Source organism: Condylura cristata, unplaced genomic scaffold, assembly GCF_000260355.1.
Source record: "Condylura cristata isolate star-nosed mole 26May11 unplaced genomic scaffold, ConCri1.0 scaffold00015, whole genome shotgun sequence".
Taxonomy (NCBI): domain Eukaryota; kingdom Metazoa; phylum Chordata; class Mammalia; order Eulipotyphla; family Talpidae; genus Condylura; species Condylura cristata.
In genome coordinates this window covers 4,892,504-4,904,948 of record NW_004567116.1, presented here as the reverse complement: position 1 = coordinate 4,904,948, position 12,445 = coordinate 4,892,504, and the positions used below count along the sequence as shown (strand labels likewise).

General features: G+C 44.5%; 2 protein-coding genes across 2 annotated transcripts in view; one reads left to right on the top strand and one right to left on the bottom strand.

Annotated features, from left to right (window-relative positions):
• The window catches only part of MS4A2 (membrane-spanning 4-domains, subfamily A, member 2), a 6,456-nt gene extending 4,085 nt beyond the window's left edge, over positions 1-2,371 (top strand). Inside the window, exons 5-7 of the mRNA XM_004682746.1 lie at positions 834-989; positions 1,343-1,441; positions 2,273-2,371. Of these exons, the coding sequence (XP_004682803.1) occupies positions 834-989; positions 1,343-1,441; positions 2,273-2,371 (354 nt within the window). The remainder of the gene's footprint in view (positions 1-833; positions 990-1,342; positions 1,442-2,272) is intronic.
• A 3,573-nt stretch (positions 2,372-5,944) lies between these two features.
• LOC101633856 (membrane-spanning 4-domains subfamily A member 6A) overlaps positions 5,945-12,445 on the bottom strand; it is an 8,609-nt gene continuing 2,108 nt past the window's right edge. The window contains exons 3-7 of the mRNA XM_004683405.2: positions 11,491-11,625; positions 9,346-9,402; positions 8,622-8,831; positions 7,334-7,435; positions 5,945-6,108 (exon numbers count right to left, since the gene is read on the bottom strand). Of these exons, the coding sequence (XP_004683462.1) occupies positions 6,016-6,108; positions 7,334-7,435; positions 8,622-8,831; positions 9,346-9,402; positions 11,491-11,625 (597 nt within the window). The 3' untranslated portion in view covers positions 5,945-6,015. The remainder of the gene's footprint in view (positions 6,109-7,333; positions 7,436-8,621; positions 8,832-9,345; positions 9,403-11,490; positions 11,626-12,445) is intronic.

Genomic DNA, 12,445 nt, shown 5'->3' with positions numbered 1-12,445 from the left:
CCCTCAGCAGCAGTCACCATTGCTGTCCCACCAGCAAAGCACTGACCGTCCCTCACCCTGGCCCAGCGTGCCTTCTCTCTCCCCCTTTGCCCTCATCCTCACCTTTCCCTTCTCTCTCCCCATCTGGATGCTGCAGATTGATGGTCAGCTTTCAAGGGCTGGTTCTGAGGTTTGTCTTTGTCTGACTGTTTGGTTCCCCTATGTTCCACAGATAGACGCGACACCAGCCAGTGTTTATCTTTCTCTTTCTGGCTGGGTTCACTTAGCATAATTCCTCCCAGTTCAGTCCATGTAGCAGCAGATGGCAAGAGTTTGTCTTTTTTGATGACTGAGTGGTATTCCACAGTGCATATATGCCACCCCCGTGGAGAAATCAAATAATGTCCAAAAATAAACAGTGAATGAGAAAATAAGTTAATTAATTAAAAAATTAAAATAAACACAATGTTTAAAAAAGATTTATTTATTTATTCATACAGAACTGGGGTACAGGCCAGAGATGCGGAGGGTGAGAGGATTCACCAGAGACAGAGTGGGGAGCAGAACAGGCAGATTGACGAGGTCCACTGCTGACGGGAGCAGCGGGCGGGTCAGGAGAGGTCTGCCACGCCATGCGGATCTCCTCGGGGGCAGGCGGGGATCAAACTCATACGGAAGTGGCTTAAGCTTCCCAGTGCAGTGCCTTAACCCACTGCGCCACCAGGGAGGGCCAGCTTTAGCTTCTTAATGTTGCACTTTAACCCACTGCACCACGAGGGAGGGCCAACACAAAAATTTTGCAAAAGAGAGGTCCTTCTCAAAGATGGGGTATAAATATTTCTTTTTACTGACAGTTGCAAGGAAGCCTGGGAGCAAACACCATCAGCACCTTAGCTGCTGGAGCAGGGATTATCATCCTGATCATCAACCTGAAGCGGAACTCTGCTTATATCAACAAGTGCCAGGGAATTGAGTCAGACGACACCTGCTTCTTGGCTCCTTTTTCCACTGTATGTATTTCTTGGTAGGGAGCCAAGATTCGAGATCCTTACTAAAGTGAGGAGCCTTCTTTTCTTTCCCCATGAACGCTGTTCTTTTTTGCCACCTGTCTCTATAATGTACTACACGGTTAAAGTGCAGAGATGCCAGCTGCCAGCCTTCGTGCTTCTGCACCCCCACCAGCCTAATTCTGCAAGATCATCTGCCTTGAGTTACCATCTCCTGGTCTCCTGTGTGTGTGGTTTTATAAAGACTAATCGCATGGGGGTTGATAGCAGGAGCCATGCTGAAAGAATGCACTTTGGGGAGACCTACCATGTGCGATAACTGGCTTTTCTGATTGTCACTGGTTGTTGTTCAACAGGAAATTGTGGCCATAATTCTGTTTCTCACCATTCTGGAGTTTTGCAGTGCTGTGTTGCTCATAGTCTATGGTGTTGGAGAACTACTGGAAAGGAAAAAGGTAGGTAGAAGTTTGGTGCTCTACCCTGAATTGCGAGCTAATGAGTTTGAGCTTTATCACTTCAAAATAGGACCTAGATTTCCTGGAATATTTTTTTCCAGGAAAGCATTTCTCCAAATTTCAGGATTTTGGTTTCCAAACCTCTTATTTTAAAGACATTTTCTATTCAGAAGCAGCAGCATTTTTGTAGTGAATCCTTGCAATTGAGAGTTAGGAAAATGGGATCTTTGTAATTTAGAAAATGCAAATGCTTCAGAGTTTGCTGTACAGGAGAGCTGAGTGTGCAGTGAGCCTGTGATGGAAACATCCACGTACGGTCCTTACTTTCTGCCCCAGAATTGCTCCCCAAACATTGTGTTTGTTCCCTCTTTTTTTTTTCTTGACTCTCACTTCGCCTTTGCCCTGAAACCTCAATTTCCTTTCCTCTTACTTCGTAACTGCCTTACCCACTCATTACACTTTTGATGTAGGAGAAAGAATGATTGGTACTTAAATGCACATAAACTTGAATCTTACAGATAAACACATTCTCTCCATTTGCCCATTCAAGTCTGCCTGCCTGTTTTGATCCCTTTCCTCCAAAGATATCAAAAGATAGCAGGTACTGAGGTTGAGGCATAACTTAGTCTTACCAATTTGTCTCTGACTGACATCATTTCTTTAGGCCATTAGACAGCAAATCTGGCCTGGTTTGTTGGAGATGGTGGGAGTAATTGTGTGTAATGGGAGAAGGTGTGAAATTCAGGAAGAAAGGAGATGAGACGCATCTCCTGAAAAACTTCTGGTGGTGGAAAATTTGCGGTGATTGATATTAAATATTTTCCTCCTCAGATTCCAGAAGATCGTCTTTATGAAGAACTAAACATATATTCACCAATTTACACTGAGTTGGAAGACAGAGGGAATAAACTCTCTCCCACTGAGTCTTGAGAATTATGAGCCTAGAACATTTTCATTCATAGCAAAGGGTCCAGAAAACCAAGATTGTGTTTAAGAAGCTACTGGAAAATTTTCTGTTCTTTTTACAATCTGCGGCTTTCACATTATGATTTATTCTACTGAAGACAATATACTGTTTTGTTGTTTCTGTTCATCTAGCCCTCTCTCCCCCCACATTTATAGCTATGATAGAATTTTGCCTTTTTTGTTTTCTGTTGCTGTCTTCTGGGAAGTTTGCATGTATTATGTGGTTACTTACTGTGTGTTAACGCTGAGCAAATAAGATAAACAGAGAGGTGGCTTGAGGGTTGAGTCAAACTTTGATAATCTGGTGTTATTTCTTCCTTCATGCCCTCTTTCAGAAGTTCACAAGAGCTGGAGATGTACATGAGATCTATACTATTAAGATCTTGAGGCAAAGCCCATTTTGCAACCGATTAAGCATTTGAAGTTCTCTGCATGTGCCTCCTTCACTCTGCGATGCCAATACATTACATATGTATTGTATAGAAAGTGCCTTGACTCTCAGTCTATTCATAACATGCATCCCCTCAAAATCATTTCTTTCAGGATAAAGAGACTAAGAGAACAAACCTATAGACCCAGAATACTAGCAAGAGCACTTAAATAAAAATTTTAAAAAGATCTAGCCAATCATCATTTTAATGTGCTACCATATATAGTCACTATCCCCACAATCAATGCAGTAAATAAATCCACCGCTCATAAAGTCTCCGTGTGCTTATTTATGGTGTTTCTCACCTAAGAGGATCACTGTTCTGTTTTTCATATCTATTCATTTGCATTTTCTGGAATTTACATAAATTGAGTTGTAAAGTATGTGCTTTTAAATGTTGGCTTTCTCACATCCAACTGATTTTGATGGCTCCTGTGTTTTTCACGTACAGGGTAGGATGCCCTGGTCTGGATGTACCTCAGTTTACTTATTAATGGGCTTTTGGAGTGTCTGCAGTTTTGGGCTATGACAAGTGAAGCTATTATGAACATTCTGTACCAGTCCTTACATGGACACAGCTTTGATTTCTCCTAGGTAAGTAGTAGTGGAAAGGCTGAGTTATATGGAAGATGCTTAACATTTTTTTAAAAAGATTTATTTATTTATGCATTCAAGAACTGGGGTGCAGGCCAGTGGTTCAGGGGGGGTGAGAGGATTCACCAGAGACAAAGCGGAGAGCAGAACAGGCAGATCTACTGAAACACACTGCTGAGGGGAGCAGATCTACTGAAATACACTGCTGAGGGGAGCAGAGGGGAGACAGGAGAGGTCTGCCGCGCCATGTGGATCACTCCCTGGCCGGGGATTGAACTCGTGCTGTGGTGACTTCGGATAACTTCATAAAGCTGCACTTTAACCATTGCACCACCAGGGAGGGCCCAGGTGTTTACATTTAAGAAACTGGCAAATAGTTTCCAAAATGATGGCTCCATCCTATCTTCCCACCAGCCGTGTGTGAAATGTCCAGTTTCCCCACACCGGTGCCAGACTCGGTATGAATATATAAATTCCTAGCATTCTTAATCATAATGAGAAGTGATTTACTTTTCTGATGTTTATTAGAAAATGTTCATTTGTGAAACTTAAAGCTTATTCCTGGCCATTGCTTGGTATACATCAGGACCACTTGTCCCATGTCACCAAAGTCTTGGTGTGACGTCTTAATATTTTACTAAAAGAAAGAAAACCCCATGTGAGAGCAATGAAGATTGCAAGGCAAGTTTCTGTTGTTTGTCCTTAACTTCTTGGTAGAAATCAATGACCATCTGATTTTCATACTATACACACACACACATATACATATATATATTCACATTTTCTTCATTTTGCACATTTTTCACCTCAGTGGTAGCCCCGTGGACCTCCCACCACCTCCCCCTGTACCATCACTGTAGTCCCGTCCCGTGCGCTCTTTCCACCCTTGTTTTGTTCCTGTTCCCCTTTCTGCCCCGTAGAATGTCTCTGGCTTATAGTTGTTGGTTGATTTTCGTTTTTACTTATTACAATGACTTTTTTTCCTGATCATTTACTCTTCTGCAATGACTGAAACCATCCAGTATTATTCTTTTTCTTTCTGGTTTATTTCACTATGCATGGTCTCTTCCAGCTCCATCCATCCATCTTTCTAAAGCTCTGGCTCATTCATTACAGCTGCCCTGGGCAGGTGGGGTGGGATGACCGACCACCCAGGCTGAAGGCAGCTGGCACATTGCTCTCCAGATCAGAGCAAACCCTTAGTGGAAGTGGCTTAGAGAACAGAAGGGCACTGGGCTCCCGTGGGGAAGATTCCAGGGCAAGGCACATGTAGGAAGAGCTCATTTTCTAGTCTCACCTCTAGAAGGGGTTCTGTGCTGGGCCATTGGTGGCTAATATGTGGAAAATTGGATCAATAGTGTCTACTTGAGGGTGAGGTGAGACTAAGCTTTGGGATGAGTGAGCTGCTCATAACTGGGCAGCTTCTCATCTCTGTGGGAGGTAAATGTCAAGGTGAGGGAATGTAGGAAAGATCTGTCCAGGCTGTAAAGTGCTGCTCTTCTCAGTAGTCCTTTCAAAGAGAATCTCAGGCAGAGAAAGGAGGCAGTGGGAAAGGAAGATGAGGCAGACTAATAGGATACTCATCAGCTATGAAAATTGAAGTCTTGTCAGTCGTGACAACAGGGACAGAACCTGCGGTGGTGGTGGGTGTGGTGTGGTGACATACATTTGAAGAGGTGTAAACCAGATGGTTTTTTAAACCAATGTTACCACAGGAAAAACAATTTAATATAATGAAAAAGTATCAAACAGACTTACTTCCACATGCCATGGGTTCACCCACTGACCTCATTTGAGAGGGAACTATGGGATTTGATCATCTGAGGAAATGCTCCGAGCCACCCTCCATTTCCTGTCTGTGAGGAGGTACCACCTTTCCTTGAGTATAAGATCATGTACTAGCATGTTTTGATTTTGACCCATATTTATGAGCATCACACACACACAATTCCCAGGGCCCCAGTGCAAACCAGGGTTTTACCACCCACTCAGGTTTGTTTTAGCTTTGACCTGACCCCTACCCCTGAGCAGATGGTGAGCTAAGCTTCCTATTTGTTTTGTTTCTGTCTGTTCATGCAAACATGACCAATTTTTTTTTTTCTTTAAGATCACAGAATAAGAAAGAAACTGGGAAATCTAGATGAAATGTAATTTTAGGGAACTTGTCTGCTTGTATTAATGAATCAAATGCATGTATGAAATACTTGTGCTTTCTATGAAAGGAACAGCCCAGCAAATCAATAGACTCTGGGTGGCAAGGAAGCATTACAAGACAAGGTGATTTCTGTTTCTCTATTATCCACTGAATCACCACGGTTTCTAATCTTCTGGGCAATATCTGCTTGAGCAGCTTAGTTCTGTGCTTTTGTGAAAGTCAGTATCTGGTGAATTAAGAGACCCATTGCTCCCCACTCAAGCCTCATTGAACACATATATTCAATCACAAGAAAACAAATAAAATTTTAATGTTCATTACATAGAAATCTACATTTAAGAGAACTTAAATTTTGCCTTCTCGGGTTGGGTTTCTCTGGTCGTTTTTCATATAAGACCAAATTTCTGAGGAATATTTTTCCTTTTGTTCTTAAGTCATGAGTTCTTCATATGTACTGTCATTTGCTGCTTTCTGAGACATATTGGATAGAGCACAGTAGCTGTGAGGCAAGAAAATGACACTCTAGAAGAAACAGAGTAAGTTAGCTATTTAAACTTGGTTCGTTCAAATTCAGTATATACATTTATCTTGATGTCATTCCTGCTAAATGTTATACATAGAACTCTTAGCTTTTCCAAGATAATCAAAATATGCCATTACATTTTTTAAATCAGGCCCTCCCTGGTGGCGCAATGGGTTAAAACGCAACACTAAGAAACTAAAGCCACTTCAGCATGAGTTTGATCCCCACCCGGAGGTGACCACATGGCACATGGCGCAGCAGACCTCTCCTGACCCGCCCGCTGCTCCCCTCAGCAGTGTACTTCCTCCATTTGCTTGTTCTGCTCCCGGCTCTGTCTCTGGTGAATCCTCTCACCACCCCTGCACCTCTGGCCTGTACCCCATTTCTGTAGGCACAAATAAATAAATCTTTTTTACAATTTCTTTAAATCATTGCTATGCATCAGTTTTGTATTCATCCCACTGTCTACAATGAAATTTTGGATCGATAAAGCATTTTATTCCCTTCTGACACCCTGAGCTCATGGTGGTAAAGGGTGGTGTCCCATGGAGTTTGACTCAACAATTGCTTTTATATGTTTTGAGCAGAAAAGTAATGTTAAGATCATTGGATGGGAAGATTAGCGCTTTGACATTTACTGGGCCCAGTTCTTCATAGAGGAACTGGGGTGTAGGCAAGAGATGTGGAGGATCAGAGGATTCACCAGGTACAGAGCAGGGAGCAGAACAGGCAGATCCACTGAAATACACTGTTGAGGGAGGCAGTGGGGAGACAGGAGAGGTCTGCTGCAGCTTATGGGAGCTCCTGGCCAGCAGTCAAACTCAGGCCAATAGCGCTGAGACTTGACCCCCAGGGAGGCCCAGCTAGCAGCTAGAGCCTAGAGACTGCCGAGCTAGAAGCTATGGCAGAAAGCATGCTCTCCTGGAACAGAGGATGGACACAGACTTAAACCAGTATATGATGCTGGGCAACCGTTTACTTATCTTCCCGGGTTTCTGCATTTACACGCAGGAAAATTAAACTGTTGACTCCCAGACTCAACTATTTTCACACCCAGTGAATTGTCAGCTGACCAGCTTTTCAGCTGAGTCTGCTTTCCTCATCTGTCTTCTATTCCCATCAGCCCACCTCCTGTGTGGACGATAACCCAGGACTGATGGTCCTTTCCGCCTCTCTTGCTTATATAGCTCAACACAGCTCAGGAATTGAGGGACATACACTCACCCCAGGGAAATTAGAGGGATGCTGTTTCCACCAAATCACAGCAGCAAGCACAGCCAGGAAGAACTCCAGCAGAGTACAAATCAGAATCATCGACAGGACTCCCTGAAGTGTAGGAAATTTGAGGTCAGTCTAAGGCAACCTAAGTCTTCAGGGTGGGGGTGGAATGGTGACTGTAGAGATGAAGCCCACTTCAACCATCAGAGAATGAAACAAAGACAGTCAGGAAGGAGACCTCGTCACTTCCAAACCTAGTGATCACTCAATTCAATTTATTTGCTCATTTATTTCCTTGAGAGGAAAAGGAATGAGCAATAAGGAAGCCAACTGACTCATTTTGCGCAAGTGTTTCTTGCCTCTGGACACATGGCTAAGTGATTCCATCACTGGCTCAGGGAGGGCAGGGCAGTGTAATAACACCCAGGGCTGAGGAAGCACAGCTCCCATGCCAGCCTCGCCATGCTGCCTGGCCTCTGTGGGCACTCCGCCTCCGCTCACCTCTCTAGCTTCTGTTTCCGCGTTTATCCAATAAGCCATGTTTCCTTTTCGGAGATTTGGGAGGATCAATCAAGATCAATCACTGTGCAAGTTCCCTTTAAAATTCAATCCTGAGGTTGCGAGAGGGCAAGGGCGGGAAGAAATGGGGGAAGAGGCCCCATGTCTATGGTTAAGGGAAATGAGTGCTGTGGTGGTGGGTGGGGGTGGTGACGTGCATTGAGAGGGTGTGAGCCCGTCCCCCCACTCATAATCAGTGCTTTATGCCAATGCTACCTCAATGAAAATGAGAGAATTAATTTTATAACAATAAAATGACATAATCATTTCATCTAGTTATTTTTAAAATAATAAACATTTTATAATAACAAAATTTTATAGTAATAAACTTTCATGATCATATGATAGTCATCAAGTCATCAAGAGATTTATATGAAAAGATTAAGAACACAAAGCCTTTCTTAACTCACTACTCCACATAGTTTTTTGGTTGGATAAATTCATATTTTATACCTCTGGCAATAGAATCACTTTGATTACTAAAAATCTCTTTCCACCCTAAGGTCTGGTTTTTCATGATCAGCCTCAATTCATCTTTCCTCATCCATCCCCACCCCCACGTCCCCCCAGCCTTGCCCCTTTATCTCAGTACACTCTGCCCTCTAGTTGACACAGCCCTGGTCTTCTCCCACATGCCTAAGCCAGCAAAAATGAGGTTTTCAAAAAGAGGGCTACAGGGCAGAAGCTGCGCTCCCAGAAACCTGGGAAGCACGGGCATCCCTCCACAAACGCTTACGGTCAGCACAGCGTGGCCCATCGGGCAGTCGGCGTGGTCAAACATGTTAGTGTGATAATAAAAAGGATGCTCTTCGTGCTCGCTACTGTTTGCATCCAAATCACACCCCCTGAAGGTGGGACTCAAATCAGTCAGGTTGACAGAGAGGAGAGCCAAGCCCACGAGAGCAGACAGCAAGCTCAGAATGTTTGCAGCCAGGCAGCACTGCACCTGAAAGAAAATATCGCCCAGACGTCACTCAGAGGCAACACACTCCTCTTGGCCAGCGCAATGCAAAACATCATTCCCTTAAGTGTCTCCTTCCGGAGGTCCAGGATCTCTATGCCCTCTTTCTCTTCTCTCTGCCCCCCAGTGTTCTAGCAACATCTTGGAGCTAGAAGGTAAACCTTGGTGGAGTGAACGAACAGGCGCTACGTCCCCTGTAGAGTGTGGCAGAGAACATGGGTCTCCTGAACGCTTCACTCTGGCCTGAGAGGGGGGCCCCCTCGCACCACACCTACCATACCCCCAAGACAGTGTGATCGAAGCCGGGTGTTTTCTTTCTTCTCACTCAGAAAGTCCTTGAGAAAGCATCAACCCCACAGCGGCACAGGTGAGGCAAACCCTGCCTCCCTGGACAGGTTCTGTCTCAGAAGCTCACACATTCAGGCCAGAGTGATCTTGAAGCCTCCCCTCCCATGTGTCATTTTAATTCATTATTTTATGGGGTGTTTCTCATACTCACCAAGGTTTTTGTTGATTTTTTCTCTGCGACAATTGATAAAGATCCAGAGATGATGAACTACCCAGAAGAGAGAAAAAATGGTCAGGCTGGGTTCTGTGCAGATGTGGTTACGATGCTGTCAGTAAGGTGCAGATGGAAAACTCCCCTGGGGAGCACCGGGGGACCAGCCAGTGGCCAGTACAAGACCCAGATAAAATGGCCAGATTCTCTTTGCTCCAACAGCATTCAAAAGAGCACAGGAAAAGGCAAGGTATGAGTAAAATCTATTCCAAAAGACAAATGAGATTTTTAAAAGACAGGAAAGAAGGTTGTTTTTTTTTTTTTTAATTACAGAAGAAAGCGCTGGGGTCAGACTTTCTCCAGAGAAGAGCATAGAAGGAATGGAGTAGAAAAGAGAAAAGCTTGGGGGAAGGAACCAGGTGGCACACATTTCCAGTTGGGTGCTCCCTGGCTAGTGTAGAATGATACTCAAGAGCAGAGAAAGGCTGAGTTGTGCTGGCAGAAAATCTGCTAGGGAGCATTCAGAAAGTTCCAGAAGTTATTTCTACTTTCTAGAGTTTTAATTATCTGACAGATTTGGGAGTGCTCAGTACAAAATCCTTTGGTAATGGAAATGGAACAAAGCAGGTAGAAAAATGATAGCTCCAGAGGTCCCAATGTTAGGTGATTTTAGGTCGGACTCAATACATGCTGGATTTTAAACACGGGGCAAGATGCCTCTAAGTCTGGGCTACCCTTAGTGACTGGCTTGCAAAGAGGAGAGTGTGGAAAAGAGGACAGAGAAAACACTTTCTAGTGATGAAACTTGGCCAACGCGTGGGTCGCCTGATCAAGGCTGATTCCATCCTCCACATCATGTTGATAGCCCAGGCCCTTGATACCAGGGGCTGATAATGATACAGAGTGTCTGGCATGTGACACTCTGTATAAAATTGAGAAAAATATCAGACGAACCAAAATTTAGGGTGATCCGAGAAAGCCTAGAGGAGCTGAAGAAGCTTTGTAATGAAGAGGAATGCAGTATCTTTGAAGGGACCGAAAAATGATTTTTGGAAATTCAAATGAAAGTTTGACTTCAGTGAATAAAAAAAGAGAAATGGACCAGATAAAGGCAAAGGTGGGCTTCAGAATGGATCAGGGAAAGCAACAGGGGCAGAGAGGCAGCTGCCGGTGGGAAATCTATGGAGAATGTTCCTGTGAGAAAGACTCGTCCTCAGCAGTGGGACAGAAAGCTGTTCTCTGAGAAAAGGACCCTAAAGTCCCAGGTGTCTCCCCATGAAGCTGTTTCAGGGGCACTTCCAGGCCATCACTAAAGCAGAGGCATTTGCTCAGCATGCCCTGAGGGGTGCTACATGCAGCAAAAAGCACTTCAGAGTGCTCAGAGAGAAAGTTTTCCTTCCTTCACGGCTCCCACCAGCATCAATGTTATCCTTCACTGACGCTAGTGCTATGGTATGGAAAACACCTTCCCAACTTCATTTACATCTTGGATTTTTGCCTAAACCTGGAGAGAAATCACAAGGCCTATCAAAGGTCGAGAGGATGAGGTGAAGGGTAAGGTGATCCTCAAAAGAAAGGACTGAGTCTGTGAGGAAATACTACTCGGCAACCGGAAAAGATAACTCAAGCCATTCACAACAGCAGGGAAGGAGCTGAGAGAGATGGCACTAAGCGGAATAAGCCAGAGGAGAAAGATAAATAGCAGATGGGGTCACTTACAGGTGGGACAGAGAAAAACCAAGCAACGGGTGAGACGAGGACAAATATTAAAGCCCTTGCAAGCTGGCTCAGATCTGAGGCTTCGGGTGGAGGACACGGGGTGCCCTGGCCATGGGAGTGATTGGTGACTACATCTGGGGGAGGGGGGCGATCGTGTACTGTCAAAACACTAACAAGGCCCATACAAGTTCAAAATATAAAAATTAAAAGATAGAGTCCTGTTGTAAAGAGGAGAAAAGAGACAGCAGGCAATTTCTACCCTCCCGTCACACTTCAGTCCTCCCTGGACCGCAGACCCAGGGAAACAAGTTCTACCATGAGTCCTCACTTCCGGCAGACAGACAGGTAGCCAGGTGACAGGTGAGGAGCCCGACCGGCATCTTCCTCCCGCCCCACCCATCTGGGTTCCGAAGCATCTGTACTCACACACAGGGCTCCTATGAACGGGTAGGCTGCCTTCAACAGGATGGAGAACACTTTGGTAAAATGTGGTGACAGAGAAGCAGATGTCAAGATGATTCCCAAGAACAATACCATCACGCCGCACAGGATCTGGATGGTCTGTTGGAAGAAGGGGGTGAGTGTGGCACCAGCGTCTGTAGACACAGGACCTCGTCACCTCTCCTGTGTGGCTCATGCATTTCCACCTCCTGCAGGATTCCAGGAGGACACCGTCATCGATCTGCTAATTCTCCTCTTATCATCTCTGGAACAGGGACGTCTTTTGCGCATTGGCTGTATGGAACCCTCTGAACAGCCCAGACCCTACAGAAGACAACATAGAGCTTGACACCCCCCAGAAGTTCCTGGTCTTGTCAGTCATTGCTCCAACAGTGGAGGATCCAGAGGGGCCACCTTCCCCTTCTGGACATCCATGTTGGCCATTCAAAGCTCTAGGAACACTGGCCAAGCTATTTTCTAAATCACCTGTCACGGGAATAACTCATGTGATTGTATGTTTGAGCAAAGTCCTACTGCATTCTGAAACCTGGTCACACAGTCTCATAGGTCATACTACAGCAGAGAAAATGCTGTATCGTAGAGTTTGACATTTTCCTCCCAGCCCTAGAAATGTCCTTCCTCCCCATCTCCCTTCAATATGTTCGTTAATCAATCATACATCAGAAGAAAAGAAGCCATCGAAAGGTAAACATCACTTCTGTTCTCAAAAGGGGAGAAAAAGAGGGAGCAGAAAATTAATTTTTCCTGTAATTCCCAGTAAAGGAAATTTTGCCTTCAAAAACTTATTATTCAGCCCACAATTGGTGAACTCTTAGTAAGAAATAGAGTATGTAATTATTTACCATTGCTGCTTTTGTAAAAAAGACATAGATGTATAGCTTTTTTGAATGCCAATGATACCTTCAGAAAGTGGTTTTTT